This window comes from Seriola lalandi, unplaced genomic scaffold, assembly GCF_002814215.2.
Source record: "Seriola lalandi dorsalis isolate HSWRI2012SDOR001 ecotype SW California unplaced genomic scaffold, Sedor1 jcf7180002054494, whole genome shotgun sequence".
NCBI classification, from domain to species: Eukaryota; Metazoa; Chordata; class Actinopteri; order Carangiformes; family Carangidae; genus Seriola; species Seriola lalandi.
This window is the reverse complement of record NW_019525047.1, coordinates 645,801-668,697: the sequence shown is the minus strand read 5'-3', so window position 1 is coordinate 668,697 and position 22,897 is coordinate 645,801. Positions and strand designations below refer to the sequence as shown.

Sequence of the window (22,897 nt, the reverse complement as noted above, 5' to 3'; positions counted from 1 at the left end):
TGTCCGAATAAAGTCGAAAATTACATGCGGTGCATGTAAAATAATATGTCTAAACTGATACGCACATATTCTATCAACATCTTTCTTCTAACAGCCTCGATTTACTTTTTTGTTTTCCCGGTGAAGACGGTTCTTTACCCTGATTAATTCCCATTGGCTAAATTGTGTTGAGATACAAGTTTTTATTGTTAAATTTTAAACAACTTTACAAAAAAAGTTGTGATTTAGTTGGTTTTTATACTGTATTCTGCCTGAGTCCTGAGCCTGCAGACAACATGTTCATACTACACACAGTGGATCGGTATTATACCCCCTATGTTGCATGAGTTTTATGGCAGCCAGGTGAGTTGATTTAATATCCTGAAAAGCCTTAGATGAAACATTTGTTGACACAAGGTTACGATCATTATCGTGTTCCGGGCTGGGATAAGCATTAACATTAAAATGAATGATAACATAGGGATGTAACATTACAACAACATATCCAATCATCTAAACCTGGGAAGAAACTAAATAAAAATGTAATGTAGACAAGCAGTGTGTGGTGGTGGTGACCCCACCAGCAGCTTCCTTGTATTTTGGATGATGTCAGTGAAACCGGAATGGTCATAAAAGGCCAACACCCAGTACACTAATAGAGAGAAAGAGGAACAGATGCTGTGAGACAGAAACAGAAGAAGAGAGACAGAAAAGGGAAAAGAGGGCAATAGAGTGGAAAATGAAGACATGAGAGTGACGGTTTTGAAAAGTGATTGACAGGGAGAAGACAGGATCAGAGAGGAGAAGAGAAGAGAAGAGGATATGATAAAAGAAAATTGGAGAGCAAAGGTCAGAGAGAAACTGGGGGGGGTGAGAGTCTCTTTCGGTACACTACAGGTTACTCATACAAGCCACCGCTATTGTGTCCATACTCTTTTGAACTACTGTCTTTTTGTGTTGGAGAGCCACTTGAAGAGCCTCAAAGGACACTAACACATACACATGCACGCACACACACACACACACACACACACACGCACACACATACAGTGCCATGATGTATGAGGAAGTGACACACGGTGCTGAATAAAAGATTGGTGTGTGGGAACGAGCAAAGAGCAGCGAAGGACAACTGAAGGTGGGTCAATGATGCTGCACACACTTCCGGACTGATTGCACGCTCACACAAACATCTGCAACACATCAGACACAAATGACTGATGAAAGCTGAGATTGTGTTTTGTGTCACATGAAATCCCTGCTCTAAAAATGCGCTGAAATAATTTAGTTAGTATCACTGCTTTCTCAATTTCTGATGATGTAACGTTTTTTTTTTTAAGACAGGAAGCTGCCTCTCCACGGACCCAGGGTGTGTCCCTCACCATGACTGGTGTCAGTGACCTCTGGTGTGGTTGTACCCTCCCCAGTTTTCCCTCCCTTGCTCCAACCTGGGGTAGAAGAACTTACACCCAACTTCCTGCATTTCAGGAAGCAGAAAGGAAATGAAGTAAGGGGTGGTGGTTACACATTGTTAGGGAGGTAGGCTAAACAAAGAGTGGAGGGAATAGGTCAGTATGTGGATTTAAGACCGACATGTGCAAACCTCCACCACTTCAGAAACCCAACAGAACACACCTATAATATAGAAAAATGAAGGACAAAATCAAAAAGGAGATGAACACTAAAAACAGCCGCAGCAGTTTTCTTCTGATAAATGAATACACTTCTGCCTGTTTCCCTTATACAAGCCAGAGGACCATTCCCATGTTCCATTTCAAGCAAAGGAAATCCATCATGATAAGTAGAAACACCGCCTCGCGGTTGTATACCTCTGCCATACTGTCAAGTTGCAGGAAATATGTTCACTGAATAAGTGTTATTATGATCATCATTTTATCCTATTAAAACATTTGGGTTAAATTGTGTCAAAGTTAGAGTATGAATTCAAGAATTATGCCAAAAACATGTTTCAGGAGGTCACAGTGACCTTTGACTTTTGATCATTTAATTGCAATAAAATAACACAGGATAATAAAGAATTTTACCCATATCACCCACTCCTAAGGGGTTGCCTGAATCAATGTGATTGTTTATTTTCCATATGCATTTATTCATGGTGGGGATCTTTATGACTTCACAAGTGGATCCACTTCCATCCATGACCCATAGTTCATTACTTTTTTTTAACCAATATGCCTTTGTATATTCAATTTTTTTTTTCAGATTACTGCCAGTAATAACTAATGGCAATAACTTTCACTTTTTCAAAGAATGAACATAACTCTATGCATTCATTAAAGACTGAGATGTTTCAACTCATTTCCCCTCCTACAGCTTTACAGTTAGCAGCTACACTGACCTCCCTGCAGTTTAATAAATTAGACGTGTTGAACTTTATCTGTTATCCTGCATACTTCATCAAACGAATGCGCGAGTCCTGTTTGGTTATATATGGATCTGGACTCAACAATAACAACATCACAAGAATAACAAGAATCTGTTTTTGGAATTTGTGAAATCAAGAATGATTAAAGTTAATTCATAGTATTTATTATTATTTTTAATATTTATTTAGCCCACATCCCTACATTTAATTCTAATTCAGTGTCCAGAAGGTCACCGGCATCGGTGTAGTACCTGGCCAATGTTTGAATTGTCTTATTATTACTGAAAAAAACAATCAAGGTTCAGTAAATCGTAGTTGAGGTGGCATCTGTGCCTCATTCAGAACCACGAAAACCCTGAAATATGCACCACAACCAGCTGCAACCAACTGCCGTTAGTTACACTGTGAACAGGAAGATCTGTATTAGTGTGGTTAGCAGTTAGCTGGCGCTCTGCCCGCTCGCCCCCGGGGCCTGTCATGAGGGTCGCCTCGGGTTGCAACATCAGCCCAGACAGGAAAGCCCTTTGCTGGTTTTTGGCTGCCCCGCTGAAGTGCCAGCCTGAGGGGATCCAGATGGCACAGCACAGCACTGCCTGGCTGTCAGCAGCATGCTATCAAACAATACACCCACACGGTTAAGATAAGAAGCACGCAGCACATCTTGTAATGTGTGAGTGTTTGAGAGAAGAGCACAAGATGTAACTGGTGTCTGAAAATAGACAAGTTAAAAGGAATGCACTTGACCACTGGTGTATTATGTGGTATTTTACCAAATAGTTTCTATTGATAAGTGTATGGGGCAAAGCAAAGCCAAGCCAAGCGTTCCTCAGTTTGCATGTCAAGTATCTAAGAACAGCTGTAATATGGATTTACCTTGAACAATTTAAGCTTTTGCCCCACTGGGCCAGTGTTTCACTCACTCTCAATCTCACCTTGGATCACATCTATCTATCTAGAGTATCGTTTTGAGCTGAAAAGCAAAACTGTTTTCATCTAATACTTATCACAGCGCAATCTCTATGACCTCTGCACTGCACGAAATTTTGAGCTGGTCCTGATAGCATTCTGTATGAGAGTGTGCGTGTGTGTGCGTCTCGTAATACAAGAATGAAGGAAAGTGGGAAATCAAAGAGAGAGGACGGAGCCATTATGCACAGTAGCCACTGTTAGTGAATACAGCACAGGCTGTGAATGTGCGACAGAGGGCAGGGCAGATCTCAAAAAGTTAAGAGCACAGGTGGTGTGGACTGTAAAATATTATGAGCTCTGCTGTTGCACTAACCCTGCACCTCTGTGAAAGTATGTTATCTGCATCATGGCATTTACCACTTTATGACACAGCTGCTTTGTTTTAATTTAAAAAGCGTTTGTGATAAGGAGCTAAAGCTGTAATGGTAAGATTTTTCTGTTGAGAATCACCTTAATAGATTTATCCCATCTGTTTACATTGAGGAATGGTTACAGTCAGTTATAAGTTATAAGGTTTTAGTACTAAATCCACACCACACACAAAAAATGGCATTTAAATTGCTAGTTTCTTTAATTGTTGTAAAATCCAAAAAAGAGACAGGGTTCATGGTGGAGACACAAAATAAATGAAAAACTAACACTTAGACTCAGTCACCTTTTAGCTTCCTCTATACCTAACACACACATATACACACACACACACACACACACACACACACACACACACACACACACACACACACACACACACCAATGTAACAACACCCAGCAACACCATCACAACTCTCTCTAACAGCTTTAACCACCCCTGTATCACTGATTGCAGACATCTGCCAAACTCTGTGCAGTGATGCAGGCACATCAGAGGAAAAGAGCTGAGGTTTTATTACAGAAGAGCCAGCAGGCACAAGAGGATGGAGGGGAATGAGCTGAGATAACGCTATAGAAAACACATTCCCATTTCCATGACTTCAATGAAAGCTATGCTCATTAGTGTGCTCTCTGATTTTGACCATCATACCAAAACGTCCACCATTAAAACATAATTCACAGATGTTCTTGTGCTGAAGATCAATACTCGTTTCTATCACTTCTATATATCTGAGACATATGTGTGCAATATTACAATAATTTAAACGCAGTCAATAGTAGGGTTGCGAAATTCTGGGAATTTTTTTAAAAATGGAAGGGAACTTAAATATAGTTGAGGAAAGTATATTTTAGCATAATCTTGACTAAAACAAACAAATGCCATTCAAATACACTTGAATATCCATGCCATTCCTCAATCACATGCACAGAGCACACTGCTTACTGCATGGCTAAGGAGACCACACCCCCTACTGGCACTGTGCATGCCTCCATCACATGTACAGAAGATTTCTAGAAGACTGGACCACACTTTTGAGCCTGAAGCACAAAGACTATTGAAGGCACACATTTGAGCCTGTGGAATAAACATATATATATATGTATATATATATATATATAATATATTCCCAGTTAGTTCCCCTAAATTCCCATTAATTCCCATTATTCCCATGGAAAGTTTCCAATATGGAATATTTCCAAGATTCCCAAGCTTAACTTCCCATGGAAATTTTCCGGAAATTTTCTGCCCCTTTGCAACCCTAGTCAATAGTAAGTAAACGCCACAGTGGCCTGACAACATTTGTAGGAAGTGTTGCTGTGTCACTTGAGTGAATTACTTGGAGAACAAAAAATGCTGAGAAGAAGCTTTTTTTTTTTTTTTTCTTCATTTCTCTGCATTTCTGTGCTTGTTTGAAAATGTTGTGTCATTTTGAGCCAGTCAAGAGGCGGTGAAAATCACTGGTAAGAAGAGTAAAAATACCACAGACTAGAAAAAGAAAGAGAAGAGTCAGGATTGAGTTAAAAACGTTCCCTTTCACTTTTACATCTGGTCAGTTCAGGAGTGCTAAATCAGGCGTGTGTATTCTCAAATCTAATGACAGGATTGTCAAACACAATGCTTTTATATCCGTTACAAACGATATGGTCTAACGAGATAAATAGTCTCTGTGAAGCTGTGGTTACTCATAGCAGGTATTAAGTTTGCAATGTTGAGCATGTTACCATGCAAACATATGCTGATTGCTACTAAAAGACAAAGCACAGCTGAGGCTGATGGAAGTATCATTAGTTTTACAGGAATTTAGTCATAAATTGGACATATGGACAAATTAAAATGTTGACCAGGTAATGGCACTAGGAGACTGTTTGTACTATATTTCATGTGCAAAAGGAAAAACCAACAGAACATCAAAGTCATTAGGGCTCATCCTCTGGGCATCACAAATACCTGCACAGAATGTCCTAGCATTCCATCCAAAAATTGCTGAGATACATTATTTCAGTCTGAGCTTGACATTATCTGTCTGTTACATAACTGACTTGTGGGTCGCAGAAGTTGACTGAAACTTAGAAAACATTAAAACATATTCTGTTACTGTGAAGAAAGCCACAGTAAGTATGAATAAGAGGTCAGTTTCATGGATACATTAACAAACAAACACACCAGACCTCCCCTGCACAGCCACATCCTGTTCGGAGAGGGGAAGACATCCTGGACTCACACGAGGAAAGGAACTACAATAAAGTAGAGCCTTACAGGTCTGTGTTGGAGGACTGCATTACAGCACCCACCCAGTCCCAAATTCCTACAATCCATCACTGTGATTTGTTAAAGCGACATTTCCTGGCAGTGTAACTGGCCGTGTATACTGATGTGTCAGATGTGGAGCACTGCTGTTGATTACTTTTACACTCGACAGATGGCTGTAATTAGGTGAAGCTGAAAAGAAATAGCACAGGGGAGGGAAGAGGAGTGACGAAAAAGAAAAGTGTTCCCAAAGAAGGCAAAGAGCACCATGACTGTTGCACAGAGACAATATACAACACTGTACAGCAGTTATATTTTCTGTATAAGTCCATGCTGGGAAGCTATACTGATGCACAAAGAGGACAAAAGAAGAATCAGTCAATGATGTTGCAGGAACAAACAGATGCAAATAAAAAAAAAAGGGGTTTCAAAAGCAAAAAGAGAGTGGCTAAACTCCAAATTGTTAATGACGTTTCATCTAGCGAGGCCAGTAACTTGTAGTTTTTTTCCAGGCGCTTAGGTCTAACAATCTGGTTTTAAGTAATAGCAATGCAGCATCAGCGATTACTTAGAATTCCATCTGTGTATTGAGGGCATGTATAAAAAGTGAAGAATTATTGATGACATTGAGACTTCAGAGAGTGTTATACTTTTCACATCCACGCCTATGCGACGGTCCACTAAGGTCCACATGATGTAAATTTCATCATCAGAGGAAGTATGGAGGCTCTGTAAGGATGATCGTGTGGCCAGCAATTTGTTGTGTCCATGCCAGCCTGCAAGGAAACTACTCTACAAGGGCACCAATGCATCCGCACCTGTCCATGTACGTGTCCGCAAGGGATTATAATTGAAGCCAAAGATTTTCATTGTCTGACATTAAATACTGCCGCCCAACAGCTGACACTTTATGACTCAAATCCATGCTATTCCACAAGCCTTATTCCAAAGACCTACTGTCATATCATATACACAATATAGATTTCACAAGCACAGTTCAAAACATCTGATCCATATTTGTGAAGATACCCACCCTTCAAAGTAGAACACTCTGTTTTGATGTGTTCTGTGTGCATGTGTATGTGTGTGTATGTGTGAGAGAAAGAAAAAGACAGAGAGAGGTGAGGAGGAAAGAGAGAGAGGAAGAATGAGACATAGAAGCGAGTGAGGGATGTTAGGGGTTGAAGAGTCCATGAGCAGGAAGAGGGCTCATTTACTCTACACCCTGATGACAGCCTTAAACCCACCCTCCCTCTTTCTCTCTCCTCCCATCCCTGCATCCTCCGCTCGCTGTAACTAGGCAACGCTGGCTTGAAACGATTCAGATGGTAGAGGCAAGCTCATCAAAGGCAAAGACAGACAGCTGGGCGCGCTGTCTTTCTATTCCTTTCTATTGCTCTGTCTATCTCTCTCTCCTTCTCCCACCTGCTTGTACACTACACTGTACTAATAACTGCTGAGTCTTACTGTGTTTGATGATGCGGTGACACTATACAACACACAACACTGATAAAGAAACCACTGCACTGATTTCTTTCTTCTCATCATGTGCACACCTTCACACATTGCCCTAGAGATGATGACAGGAAGTCATTCTTTTGATGAAGGGTGAAGGACAGAGAGTGAAAACGTGCCACCGTCGGAAGCTGTTTGCAGAAAGCTGATATATACATAGATTTTCTCAAATTTTGCATCATAACCAGACCATTAGAAAAGCAGAAATTTAAGTCATACAACTTCTGCTGGAAAGGTACTTTAGGGAAATCTTTGCCTGTGGGAGTTGCCAGGTTAACTTTTGCACTGCTCTGGGGTCAGGGACAGTGGTAAGAGTCAGAGTTTGGTAAAACTGCAAGCAAGCCCTGCTGTCCAACATACTGAAAAATCTCACAACTATAATTCTAGATACACTCACACAGACATAAACCCACGGACAAGTAGCACAGGCTCTGGCAAAGCACTGTCATGACATCAATCAATGTATGCACAGAGGGTGATTATGGTGCAATAATGGTGCAAAGGGGCAGATGGGTGAACAGGCACCTGGGTCATATAGGTGGGCAAGAGATGGCCAATCAGGGGCAACTGCATTGGAGGGTTTGAAAAATGTCAAACATGTAATGTTTAAAAAGGAAACATTACCCCTCACAGCCCTCTCCTACCATTGCCCAGCAACCCTGCACAACATGATCCATGCACCACCAGCAGGGATCCATATCATTTCTGTACATTTGTTATGTTTCAATACATAATGAAGTACAAAAGAATCCAAAAGGGAAAATGCCACTATTCAGCAGCTAGTAAATCAGAGCCAGTCACATTGCACATCTTACTATAACAGCTTCATGCTCTTGCTCTCTTTCAATCTAAAAGGCTGCAGCTACATTGACAGTTTATAACCCAGCTCTGTGCCGATCAGCACCCCTCTGTCTGCCCTGACAGCAGCCACACCGCCGCTCAACAACTCACTACTCAGCCAGTTTACTGTTGGCCAAGCGGTACCTATTCAAGACGGCCCAAATGTTGTGTTCTGTTGGGTTTCTCCAACACAACTGCTACCAAAACTTTCTGTCCTTAACTTTCAGTTACCAACGCAAGGTTGTTTATACTGTCTTACCTTCCCACAGACGAATCCGCTGCAGGCCGCTGCTCAATGTCTACTGCTAATCTGATTTTGAAGTGGAAACCGAATCAAATTCTTACTGCCTTTTAAAGCTGGGGGGGGCATAAAGGAGTGGTATTAGTAAGCCACTTCATATTTTCAAAGCTTTTATTTTATACATCTGAGTTTATAAAAAACACAAAAACCCATTTTCACGATATGGGACTTTTAAGGTGAGATATATCTATATTACAAATATGTTTGATAACAATAGAAACTGTTCAGATGTGATGCATTAGCCTGCCACCACCCTATGCTGCTCTCAAAGTTCCTTTTTAAATCTCTTTTCTTTCTTTCTTTCTCTCTCTCTCTCTCTCATCTCTGCAGGGTTCATCCGGTACCAAGCTGTGGAAGGAGCCGAGGATGACAGGAAGGCCATCTGTGCCAAGCTCTGTCATACTCTGTGTTTACATTTCCACACAACGCATATGCATGTACACACGAGGAAATCAGCATAAACACAAACACACACACTAGTTATTAGTGAAGCACAAAGACACATATGCATACAGTATTTGGGTGGTTAAAACAGACTCAGGGTTAGCATCAAATTACTGAAAACCTAAATGTTGTGATTTAAAGTACAATGAAAAATAACACATTTTATCCAGCCCTCTTTATAAGTGACAAGTGGCAGATGGCACATTATCTGCACCATAATTACACAGAACCAAACCATTGTGATGAACCAGTGTCCAGTCTATCTGTTGCTGGCTGTCAAGTGTTGCTGTGCCAAGACTTGGCCGTCCAGGTCGACTTCCAACAGCCAATCAGCAGCATCTAATTACCTCCACACCAAAGCACCAAAGCACCAGCAGCAACTCCAGTGGTCCCATCTGATGGCTGTATGCTCAGTTAGCAGGCTAAATTAGCCCTGACACCACTAGAGCCACCATAAACAACAACACTCACTACTGTACCCTGCTGCACCAGAATGAGCTATTCCAACCCGCGGAGAGCGATGTATGATTGTAATTACCAGTACAAGAGAGTCACATGAAAGCCCACATGTGAATTCAAAGCACATGTTGGTGTTAATATGTCAATGTGTCAAATATGAAATATGAAAACTGCTTCCAGTATAGACGTCAGACTGATACTGACAGTTAGGCAGCTATTTCTGTTTCTCAATTACCTGTGTGTTAACTTGGTTTCAAACGCTGAGGTTTAATAGGAGATTACATTAACATAGGCTTTACAGTGAAGCCTTTGCAGAGGGTCTCCGCTGTTAATAAATTCACCCTATGGGTTACAGTTTACCGGCTAAGCAGAGAGGAAAAACTGTATGCCACTGCGTTCACACAGTGCAGTTTATGCAGAAAGACCCAGCAGCTGCAGCTGTAGGGCTGATGTCATGAGAATGGATGTGTGAATCTCTACAGTTCCACTTCCTTCTGTTGCCTTTAGTCAGCATGGCACTCTAATTTTGGAAAAACGGCAGCAGGCAATTTCGTTTTTCCTGATTGAGGTTTAACTTTGAGTTTGATCGTTGTATGTTGAATTTCTTGAGACACAAGCAGTGCTTTGAAATACAGCTAATTATGCCACTGTGATCCAGAAAGTCTGTTTGATTTAAGGAGATTAATGATTGATCTCTTTGCTGTTCACTGACAATACTGAATTTCAAAGGACATAAACTGCTCTGAGTTTATGTTCTCAGATAACTTGAAAGATTTTATGCTCCATTACTTGCTGAGAAAAGTTTCCTAACTAATAAAACCAAATCAAAACCCACAGAGTCTTTTATAAATTGAAAAAAATAAGAAAAAAAACTAAAAAGTAAATAGAAAAAAATTAGACTTGTATCACTAACATTACAATAACAATTTTTTCTTCCACTTGTTCTCTCCAGACTTTTACTTTTAAAACACTTTAGAGGTTAAGTGCCTTGCACGAGAGTATTTCATCTGTGGCTAATGAGGCAGGTAAAAACACTGCTTGTGTATCTGGCTGTTTCAGGCTCAAACAGGTGGCGGTAATGTGTGCAAGAGAAAGGGATAGCATAACACCATCCATTAGCTTTAGAGTTTTCCTTAGTAATTACTTTTAACAAACCATCTGAGACTTGGTTCAGATTTGTTCCTCAAGGACTTCAGTCAAGGCCGTGACTCACTCTTGTCCTTTTCATTTAGCCAGAATAGGATGTGAGGTAATAAATGCAAATCTCTGCTTTAAATCCTATTGTGAAAAGCTCAGTAAGGTCAAACATGGTCGCACAGATTATCCCTGTAAACCTCATCTGTCTTATAGAATGTGGGTGTCTCCGTCCTCTCCACTCAAATTAAGACAAAATATTATGGCAGTTTACAGTGCAAATTTGCCAGTAATGCAAGTGGCATGCTGACAGCTGTGCCCAAATGATCTCTCGAGTCCCGTTCCCAAGCGTGCACGCGGATGGAAGCACCACTTCAGCAAGCAACTAGACAGACCGCATTATGTAAGCTGATTTCTGATTATACCATTCAAGAGCACTGATGGGAATCTACTTAGACTCTCAACCATGGGCATTCACTGATTCTTTTTTTTTCTGGATTTGGGGAGTACACTCCTAATGAAGTGAAGACTTTGAATCACAAAGACTGGTGGCATTCCCACACTTTACAACACAGCCATCTTGCAAAAGCCTGAGTTTAACACTTTGATGGCCCAAAACGAAAACAAACAAAACATAATATTACACAAATCAGTTTTTTTCTTTTCAGCAGTATCAACTTCCTCTGACCAAAATACTAACAGTAGCCATGAGGGTAAACCCAGGGCTGACTTCAAACACACCTATCAATAGCTCTGTGTGGTAATGGCTGGAACTTATGAAATGCTGACATTCAACATACACATTCAGCATTTACTTCTGTCATAATGTACTACCCATCTCCAAAATGTCAATCAGTTTGAGGGAAGAAGTGTCCCTCTCATGTTGATTAAAATTAGGGCCTGCTACATATGCAAAAAATAAATCATACTGCAATTATTTTTGGCAGATGTTGCGATTGCAATCGGAATGGTTATTTCTGCATTTCATTTTCACTCCAAAAAAAATTCAAAATCATGATATGATTTTTGTTGGGCCTTGCACCAAACAAGCATGTTCCCTTACGTCTGGAGAATATGATTTGTAGGCCAGGGCATCTCTGTAGCACCACAATTCTCATGGTGCTAACAATGCACAACAATGATGTGACACATTTTATCTTTATCAGAAAAATTGCAGCTCCTGCTATTTGGATATTGCACTTGGCCCTATTGCAAATTCAATTATATTTCTGATTAATTGTGCAGCCCTAATTAAAATGCATTTGTGAAACTTTGCTTTCCATTATTTTTTTTTTTCTATGAATACAAATCAAAGCCAAGTCCAAGGAAAACTGGACTTAAGTTTCAAGCTTTTCACATAATGGGAGCATTATTCTGCAGATGTGGAGTGTCAACTTTTGAACTTCACTGTGAACTCAATTGATCAACCACATTGAGGACTGCACCTCTCATGCACCACTCTTCATCACTGCACTGCAAACAAGATGGATTTCATATCACAGACTACATATGCGGCGCTTGGTTGTTGTTACAACTGAATAATAATGAAAGCTAATGAATTTGTGACATATCCTTCACACAGAGACACCCTCTCTTATTTTAATGAGTATTTTCGATGTGTGATCCACCGGTCTCCTCCCATCTCTTAATCAGAACTGGCAGAAGACCATTACAATGTGAATCTCTCAGGAAACAGGGGCACTATGAGTGAACACACTAGCAGGTAATTTGTGGGCAGTAGATTCATCTCCCCCAGCGTGGGCCGAGTCGAGCCAAACGAGACACCAGAATGAGATTGTCACAGCCAATTGCATTTTCATTCAACATTCTGCAAATCAGTTCATTTGTTTGTTAAATGGAAACTGTTCCCTCTGAAATGATTTGCTATTCCTTCTGGGAAATTACTGGCTTTTGTGAGCATAAATGAGAAGTGGTCAAGTAGATGAATAGTTTTTTATGAGGCAATGACTGTGAGAGGACATGATTCAGAATCTTGCAACCAATCGCAACCACTTCTGCTATCTGCAAGTTGATGCAGCTCTTGCGCTTAAGAGGTTGGCAGCTAAGAGCAAGCTTCCAGTTTGTCTCCTGTTTTAAACACTGTAGCTGTCCTGTCAGTACAGACAGTCCTAAACACAACCACCATACACAAAAACATGAGGAGAGAGTTGTAGGTTGAGAGGAATACATCAGAAATCATTCGGTTTCCTAGCAGCTACGAGCACTTTAACCACAGTTTCTCCAGCAGTAATGCTGAGTAAAGGACTGCGGTTGCACAGGTCAGCTGCCAGATGTCAACATGTGTCTGAAATTTCTGAATATGACTCAAGGTCTAGCTGTTAAGCAGGGCTTTCAATTTGTCTTCAACCCACTATCCCTGGATAAACAAAGTTTCATACACATACACAGATTAGATAACCCAATGAACAGGGTGTAACTGCACTGACTGTGATTTTTGATACACGTTTAATACAACTGTCAAATTAACTGTAAAAGAAGCAACAAAAAAATAAAAGTACCATTTTATAAACCATACATGTATGTTTGAAAAGCTTAAACATTTTGTACATATTCGTACTAAAACCAATATGCATTAAGGATGCACTATTCTGACTTTTTCTCTCCCTGGTAACAATCAGGTTCAGGGTATCTGTCGATACAATTCTTTTTCAGATCAAAATCTGTAAACGACGTCCACTGTGTGTAACTCAGTGGGGTGACTTTAATGAGTCTGCAGCCTGTCATGATTGATTGAAGGTAATCGATAGACTGACAAAGAAAACTGTTTGTAATGTGGATCGGTCACAGCTGGCCAATACATATCATCAAGTTCGGCATCAGCACAGGTATGGTGCACTAGACTGTTGCAACCCTAACATACTCCAAAAATCATATCAGTGTATCCACAACTTAAAATCATGAGGCAGCAGGAGGGAAAAATGTGGAAGTTCAGACTGAGGGACAGACTGACTCAAGAGTGAATTACAAAAACAAGGTGGAGTGCCACTGACATGTCACTAAACACATACTACTTTTTCACTTTTGTAGGTGCAGCTGCTTTCACTCTGCCCAGAAAGTTCAGATATATCTGCCCTCACCTTGGCTCCATGGCTCCAAATCCAGAGGTATAATTCCTACCAGTCCAAATGTCTTACATTTCCCAGAGGAGTATGCATGAGCTTACTGTGGCAAAATTAGACAAAGTAAGATTCACACTTCATCAAACACTCTATTTAAAACCCAAACTGTTATTGCTGCAAGCTGCATCTTTTATGACTGCTTCCTTCCTGAGTAATTGTTCATTAGCTGTATAAAACAGTGGATAATGACTCAGATTCTAACTCTGACTAGTCATTTTGCTGCACAGGATTGTTTTGAAGAGCTTTACTCTCCTGGTTTAGTTCACTAGAAAAATGTACCATAAGGGGGAGATGCCAAAATGCTGCAAATGCATTCACCATCACTTGTACTGTTTGGCCAAATGTAATGCTTAAAGCTTTATATATTAACTATAATCCACAATTTGGTTGAATACAAGATGATTTCACCTTAAAACTATTAAAACACACAAGTCTGCACAGGGCAAGATTGCTTAGTCAATCCCAAAAATAGTTGATAATTCCTTGCAGAAATATTAATTCAGAATCCTTTTAATAGAATATTCACATGATTATTCATGTTCTTCACCGCTCAAATATTTTTACATGATTTATGCATTCATAATTTATTTGGTCAAAATGTGATGCACATACAGTTTTTCATAATAGCTGTTTGTAATTATGTCCATGTTAGAAACGGAACTTGTCAATTTAAATGTGTACATCTTTACCTGAGACAGAGAAACAATAATGAGCATTTTTCACCAGATCAACAATGAAAACATCATAGTATCATACACCATACATGTAGGTCAACTCGTCTGGAATTCATAGTTAGGAGACTCCCCAGGCTCATCAACCAGGCATGAATAATCCATGTCCAGATTTCAATTAGCCTGCTAGCGGGACTCATCAATGTGTGTGTGTGTGTGTGTGTGTGTGTGTGTGTGTGTGTGTGTGTGTGTGTGTGTGTGTGTACTCCAGAAATAACTAACTTTAACACTGATGAGACAGACAAATGCTGGGCCTGGAGCCATTGCTCACTTACAGATGTCGGTGTTAAGTAAAACCCAAACAGGGTGAGAGATCCATCTGTTCTGTCTTCCATATCTCTTTCTTTTCTCTCCTATTTGTGAGACATCACCTTCACTTAGAGCTGCTGTGCAGAATATATATAACATTACAATGTCTTCTGATCAAATTAGGCTAAAAATAGCTCAGCTGTTTAATGGGTCCCTCTTTCTTCGGAGCGCTGCAGTGGCACTGAACCTGGTCATGTTGAGCTAAATGAGATACATGTAGATGACGATATGTAATCGCTGATAATCTTGTCCTCCATATCCCTCTCCTATTACTCTAAACTTCCTCGTCTCCCTCTGCTGCAAAAATAGATGTTCAGTTGGTCTATTTTTTCTCAAAAGGACCTAAGAAAAGAGCTGTTGCTGATGCAGTTTCCCTTGTGTTAAAAATAAGGTTAAATAAGGAAAAAACTTAGCAAATTGCTCAAGTTAAAATGTTGTTATCATCAAGAAATGTAGAAATTATTTTTAAATATCTTTCTATTTACCGTTAAGATTTTGCCACTTCTTATTGCTGGATTCCTTAGCTTCAGATAAAGGTGTAAAGAGGTATTTTGTGCTGTGTGTATGGCTTTATATCCACATCACTGCTGCCATCTGACAACATCCAATATCCAAAAAGCCACCATTTATAGACTTTACTTTCCTTATGTAACTACCTATGCATTTTTCATATTAAACACATTTAGTTTGGAAAGCACCTCGACTGCGGAATCTGCTCAGTGACCACACGAACCACCGGTCGAACAACACTTGCTGGAAAGTGGGAGTATTTCATGAGTGATTTCCTCCCTTTGGGATTCAATTGCTTAACCTTTGTGTTGATAGCAACCATAAAGTTTAACTACCCTTTAGGCCTGTATATCTGTAGTAGTCGACATGTCTTTATCACAGTCAAAGAGAAGTGATGTGCGAAGAGGCCCATTCCCTGGTATTGGCATACTTATACGTGCTGTGAAGTAGGATATAAATTATATAGCATGACAAACTGAACACAAATGGGTATAGAGATAAACTGGCTGCGAGAATAGGCATGAATCTGCAGCCTCTACCTCTGACTGACATAAATTATGAGCAGAACACAGGGAAATATACAGAAAGTGAGCAATTGCTCTTGCAAATCAGATTTTACTGCTGATTTGTGTTAGGGTCCACTTGAAAGATCCTTTTTTACATGAAAGAAGGCTTCTCAATGAGCACTGTGTGTTGTGTTTGCGCACACGGGAGAGTGTCCTCGTGTGTCATCACCACTGTCAGCAGTTCTCATGGCTGATTTTCTGTAATCACATGCTCAATGTATCCACACAAAAAACACACATTCATGCACTATATGGAAACAAAACCACTGTATTTTGTTCAGGTAAAATCAAATCAAACGAGATTAGGGCAAAACCTTGGACCACGTGGTAGTATTTGCATTCTGCCTAGTTTCAGCCGGTTTCAGCCCTTTATGTCTGCTTCTCTCCTCCTTCTCATTTACATGTTTTTCTATTTATGTTGCCAGAAAACGAAACAGGTTTGAAATAGGGTTAAGGTCCTGTCCATGGGTATTTTCTAAAATGTAACCTCTGAAGCTCAGTTTTCAGTGTAGACAGGGAAAACTGAGTTTTTGGCTTGTAATGTCATTGTTGTTTGCCTACTGGAGCCGGTGATATCATTTCCAAGCTGCTGCTCTGCACTGCTAAAATCCTGATTTTATAACCATGACACTGTCTGACAAAATTCACCAAAATCATAAGTTAAATAAAACAGCTGTGCAGTGATTTTAACTACATATAACTACTAAAATTATCACTCAGAGAAAGTTAGAAGCTCATTAGCTGCCATGCAGTCAGCAAAGAAAAGCTTGTCTGCGGATGGAAAGCCCGACCTCAAGAACTTAATCACCATCATGCTGCCCATCTGTATGAGAACTAACAGGCAAGATAAACATTTGAGCTTCTATGTTCTCACTCATTCATAAGAAAGATATCAAATCTCCTTTTATCACATGATCTCCTTGCACATTTCAATATTTACTGTTCACACTGTACTCAAGATTATACCCGCTTTTTACTATATCCAGGCTTGGGCGTGATGACCTACAGTATATATGACTTTCTCAACTATCAATTTGCTTGGACCAAGCTGTGTTGCTCCGCAGTATATGTTCAGGACTCTTCTGGCTGTGGAATGCCATTAGAGGTCCAGTGACAGGGTCAAAGGGTCGTTGCCTAAAGACTTGTGTAAACAGCTTAGGACAAACACTAAAAAACCAGCTTGAGACCTGCACTTGCCCTCCCTTTCCCTTCATCACAACAAAAGAATTATCCTTGTGACTCACCTTGTGTTCTGGCAATAAGTGGACATGCACTGACTATAGGGTTACACAGACTGAACTGAGTGAATATATTGAGGAAACATTAAATATGATTCAGTTAACATTCTTTGTGCTGTGAACACAACCAGCGACTATTTACCTTCATCATCGGTTCATCTTCAGATTACTTTACCAATTATTTTATTTCATTTTATCATATATGACGAAACAAAAGCAAATCTACACATTTGAGAAGATGGAACCAGGAAACGCGTTCACATTTTTGCTGGAAAAATAACTGATTGATTCTCATAACAGTTGTTGATCTTTTTTTTTCCATCAATTAATGAATTAGATGTTTCAGCTCTAAACCATTGAAAAAATGGGTTAAAATGCGATTTTTTTCTGGCATTAAAGGGGTCAAAAGAATACATGAATACCACAGGCACTAATGATTGAAATAATGAGACTGTGGATACAAGCAACCAAACTTGAGTTTCCTTCTTCGCATGGAGAGGAGCTGGTTAGGGTGGGGCTCTGACACCTGGTTAGGATTCCCCCTGGACGCCTCTCCATGGAAGTGTTCCAGATATGTCCAAGAAGGACAGCCCTGAGTAGACCTGAACATGCTGGGAGGGATTATATATCCCAGGGGTGCCTTGGGATCCCCCAACAGGAGCAGGAAGAAGTACAGTAACTAGGGAGAAAGGAGGTCTGGGGTACTTTGCTTAACCCTGCTACTACCCCAACCCAGATCAGAAGTGTCAGCAAAAAAAAAAAAAAAGCTGTAGTCCAAAATTACAGTGTAAATATCCATCTGGTCATTAAAAACCACACTGGTCAACCCACATTCGACCCATTCCATGGCTGCTCCGTCAATTACAAAGTTGCTGAAGAAGGCACTGTTCAGACCCTGAGGCTTTCCTGATTACTCACTACAGAGAGTCCAATCCTCACAGGGAGGAGTACAGCGAGGCTGACTGGCCCTTTTTGCAGTGAGAAATACAGCTCTGGGAAGAAACCTGCCATGCCAGAGAAAGTGAGACAGACATAAGTCCAAGTGACATTTTGACCTGCTTTTGGCCGACATCATACCACCCTGAGAGGGGCTGTTTGTGCTATTCGTATCCACTCTGCTCTGCACTGCAGGACGAAAACCATGATCTTGACTCATTTTGAGGACTGAGACAATGTGATGCCAAGTGGGTTGATGAGCCATGACCTGATTTGATTATGCCCAAACAACTATCATTGGGACAACTTCCTGTTAATGTTTCATGTTTTCTAATAACTGCACATTTCGTCAAGCATCACTGGTAATTTCTTGACTGTGGTGGCATGCTGGGATGATTTCCTTTCTGGCATCCCTCTCCTTCCCATTTCCTTACGAATCACTGGGGTTCCTAAAGTTTTTATTTGTCAATGACACACAATTAGACACACTTTACACCTCATTAGATCCTGATGAAATCGACACAATGGTGCTTCAAGGCATCCCTTCTCAAAACTTTTTATCTATTTGGGTAAGATCTACAAAACTGTAGATCTAAAATGTACAACAGAATGTGATTGTGCTGGTGTTAATGAGGGTTAAAACTTGTTACTGATCATATCCTACTCAGTTCCCCAAAGGAAGAGAAGGGGCACCCTGCCATAAACACTACCCATCATTATCACGTCACCACCCACTGGAACACAAATTCACACTCACCCTTCAATACGCTGTCCCAACCCTACGCACACTTTCACACATGGATACATTGTGAAAAATGACGCAAGCTTAAGGTCAAGTCATCAAGTCATGTCTCCCTCAGCAAACTTCCCTCTGGACTGTGAAAATTAAAACATCCACGCCTAACAGACAGATTAAAAATTTCTTAAGCAAACAAGCCAATCAAAGAGACAACATGGACCACAAATCACAAGGTTTTTAATCAAACCAGCACCAGCTACGAGGCTTGTTATACAAATAGAAGGTAACAATGAGCCTTGAAATGATCATAACACCTTATTTCTAAAAGCAGACCTGCAGCAAATGGCTCAGGGAACCCCTGTTAATTTGAAACCCTGGAAACCACTGCCTCATGGCTGTGGCTTCCAAAATGCTGGAAGTTCACTGAGAAGGAAGCCTACAGTATTGTAGTTATTGGTGTAATGGATGAGTGGGTGGGTCCTTTGCACAGATGTTGCAAGTTTTCATTATCTGTTAATCCTGCAGCCTAAATCTGCAGAGGCATAAGTATTTACAGAATAAGAAAATCAATGTCCACATCCCTTTTACCATGGACCTTGATGATGATGGTAATAACTATAATAATAATAATAATTTTCAGCAATTTCTGTGAGTTCTTCTTATATTAGGCTATTTAAATGTGATTCAGGCACATCAGTGAAAAGAGGGTAAGTCTGCATCTTACCATCTATGTTTTCTCTGTCGCTGATGTGCTGGAGATTGCAGCCCGTGTCCTCGCGACTCAGCTCCGGCTCCGGCCGGTAGGTCTCCAGCCGAGAGTGGTTGTTCCTCCGGTGTTTTGGGCTTGACGACACGCAGCAGGAGGTTGTATTCCCCATGGTGTAAGCAGGTTTTGGCGACTGGTGTCCTCTCCCAAAAGTGTAGCCTGTCTTCAGCCCTCTGGCTGTGCTTTTAGCGCTACTACAAGAGAGAAAAAACGGGGCGGTAACGCGGATAGGCAGACCTGGTGCAAACTACAAACTGGCCCGCTATCCGTTAGCGTTACACGCCCTTCTCTCGGTTCTAAAATGTGCTTAGATGGATAAGTGGAGTCATTTAAAAAGCTGATAAAACACCAAAGTAGACTAATAAATCAAGAGTAGCCCACCGTCCCCTTCCAAACCTCCAGGCGAGGGCAGATAGTGCCTCTATATTAACAGGCTTCGGTTTCACTGTCGACTCCGTCGCCTTGTAATTCCCATCCGCGAGTCCGGTTTTCTTCACACACACATTTTGACACACGTTACTTTATGGCGACATGAATGAATAAGAGGACATGATCCTTTAGTTTGTCGGGAGAGGATGTTTTTGCTCTCAGCGCTACATGGTTGCCGATATAGTGTAGACTGCTGCTGCTGCTGCTGCTGCTGTTGCTGCTACATCCGCTGCCGTGTTGCTTTCAATTGCATCCCGTAAAGCGGGGGAATTAAGATAAGAAATGGCTTCGCAAATTTAAATTGATTCCATATAGTGGTTTTTACCTACGAAAGATCGACAGAAAACAAAATAATTGTGTTTTGTGAGAGTAAAGGGGAATTTAGCCACCGTTTTGAGTTAAACCTCTGGATCTTGTGGTATTGTTTGAATTTTGTATGTTGTTCAACTTTAAAAACAATTTGCTCAGAAAAAAGTACAGTAGCAGAGTTCCGTTTTAGCTTCTGTTGCTGACTCTGTAGTCTTAGTGTTCGCTTTTTATACATCTCTTGCAGTTTATTGAGGGAAAGGGGGCGTATATGAATGCAAGTAGAAATTACAATATGTCCGGCAGCAAGTAAACATATCTTAAAAAACCTACAGCACTGTGGCTGTAATGGAAAAGGTTCCGGTTCAAGTGGGTGGTTACAAGTGTGTAATAAATGGACAATTACGGCATGGGATCTAAGGGGATAAAATAAATAAAATAAAATAAACACAGTGTATAATGGAATAGAATAGAAACATCTCAAGGATTCAAGTGGGTTCCTGTGGCCCACTATTTTCGATTGTTCCTTTTCATTAATATTTATCTACAGTTATTATAATAACAATAAACTAAGCATATATTGGAATTTGTTCTTGCTTAACCAGGTGGGTTGGCTGCAGTGCTACATCTATAGCAGTGTGCCTGTTTATTTTTCCTGTTGTGAACCCAAACATGGACATCTGTCGTTTCCTTCTTACCCATATTTGTGTGCCAGTTAATTATTTGATCTTGTCTGATGACTGACAAATCCATTAGGGCTTTACTTTGCCTGTGTCAGAGTAAAATGGCTGCTCAGTTCAAATCTCTCTGCAGTATTAAGTTGGATTAGTTGAGGTTAACATAAACAAAGTGGAGTCCTGAGGAATATCCTAATCCATTCACATGTTCGCTTGACATGTGGGACAGTGTGTGCTGATGCCTGAGACTAACAGTGATGATGCTGGAGACTGAGGGATGTATGAGAAAAGATGGGCTTGTTGCATGATTGCACAGGTTGAAATGCTGTACTAAAAGATCAGGCATGATGCTGTAGTGCAGCCTGCTGGTACTACAGCTGCATTGCATTTAATAATGACATTACAGCCTGTTCCGGGTTTTTAAGAAAATGCATTTTGTGATCTGAAAGATGTTTTTTGCACCTATGACGCAAGGGGTATCTGTCTCAAAACCTTCACTTCTCATCTTAAAATTATAAGAAGGAAAATCCAGCAAACCAAGATCTCAGACTAAAGAGTGTGCTGTAGCTGCGTTTGGAAGCATTTTACATATTATAGACAAATCAATTTGTGTAGTGATCAGCGACTTCACCAGAGACAATGATGTTTCATTTGCTGTTGTCTCTGTTTACACTCGGACAGTATTTCCTTTTCCCCAATGCTGCATTCCACAGTTTTGTCTCTATCAGTGTGGAAGTTGTCTGTGTTTTGTTATACGCTGGACAGGAATAAGGTTTCACAATAGGCCCAGGTGCAAGGCAAGTCTCGGTGGTATTAGATTCTTTCCTTAGTTCCTTTTTTTTTTTCCTTCCAATTATGACTCACCAATAAACAGTGCATGGGAGTGAAACCAGGAGACCCACAGTCACTGCAACCAAACACAAAGCAGTGAAGATGTAGCACAAAAAAACAATAAGAGACATTTTAAACATCTTTACTTGAGGTGTTATACTAGTCTTTTTCTATAGAAATGCAAACTTCAATTGTGTCTTTACCACGTTCTTTTGCTGTTAAATCTTCTCATATCAGGATTTGTTGGCCAATATCTGACTATAGAACCTACACACTTTCCCTTTTACTGCAACCAATTCTGGAGGAGAATGCCAGTGTTTAAATATTAACATTTTTCCAGCATGAACTGTGTAAACAGTATGGCTCTTCCACAACATGCCTGTCATCTACAAAAGGCAACAAAAGATGAGTCAGGAGAAGATCTGCTTTTCCAGTGAGTCCTTGCCATCAAGTCGAGTTATCACGGAAGGACAGCACATTGTTCTCAGAGCAGAAACCCAAGGTTGAGACTCCGCACAGCAATGAAAGCTTTATCAAATACTCATAATGGAACTTTTACCTGGGTGATTGCTTGATTAATTAAAGGTATAAGTGCTTTGGTATTTTTCTTTCATTAATCTCTCAAATTTAGGTTAACAAATAAACTCACTTGTTTTGACTTGCTTTACAAACACTAATCATGTAGGCCCTCTTTTCTGTCAGTACCCTAGTTAACAGTGAACAATGTGTGTGTGTGTGTGTGAAAACAACATAGAGAGACAAGTAAGAACTTTATTGAGGCAAATACATTTTTAAAAACATCTGTCTAAGACCTTTAAATACGACGTGGTGATGACAAGACAACAGCTAATGTGTTAAATAAAACCAACACTGAAGTTAAAAAGCTGGATTTCAGCATCAACTTTGACATTAAAACAAATGAGTTACATAAATGCACTTCTAAATTCAGCCAGGTATACCGAGACTAAGCAAAGTGAATTAAAACAGTAAATTAATTCAATTTCCACAAACGCATGTATGTTGTTGTTGTGAACTAAATGTACACCTGTTCATATTAAGACACGTTTTTGTT

General features: G+C 40.3%; 1 protein-coding gene across 4 annotated transcripts in view; it reads right to left on the bottom strand.

Annotated features, from left to right (window-relative positions):
- The window catches only part of ccny (cyclin Y), a 37,710-nt gene extending 17,470 nt beyond the window's left edge, over positions 1–20,240 (bottom strand). For all 4 annotated transcript variants that reach the window (XM_023412930.2, XM_023412932.2, XM_023412931.2 and 1 more), the window contains exon 1: positions 19,541–20,240. In XM_023412930.2, coding sequence (XP_023268698.1) covers positions 19,541–19,694 — 154 coding nt within the window. In that variant the 5' untranslated portion in view covers positions 19,695–20,240. The remainder of the gene's footprint in view (positions 1–19,540) is intronic.
- Between the last annotated feature and the right edge of the window lie 2,657 nt (positions 20,241–22,897).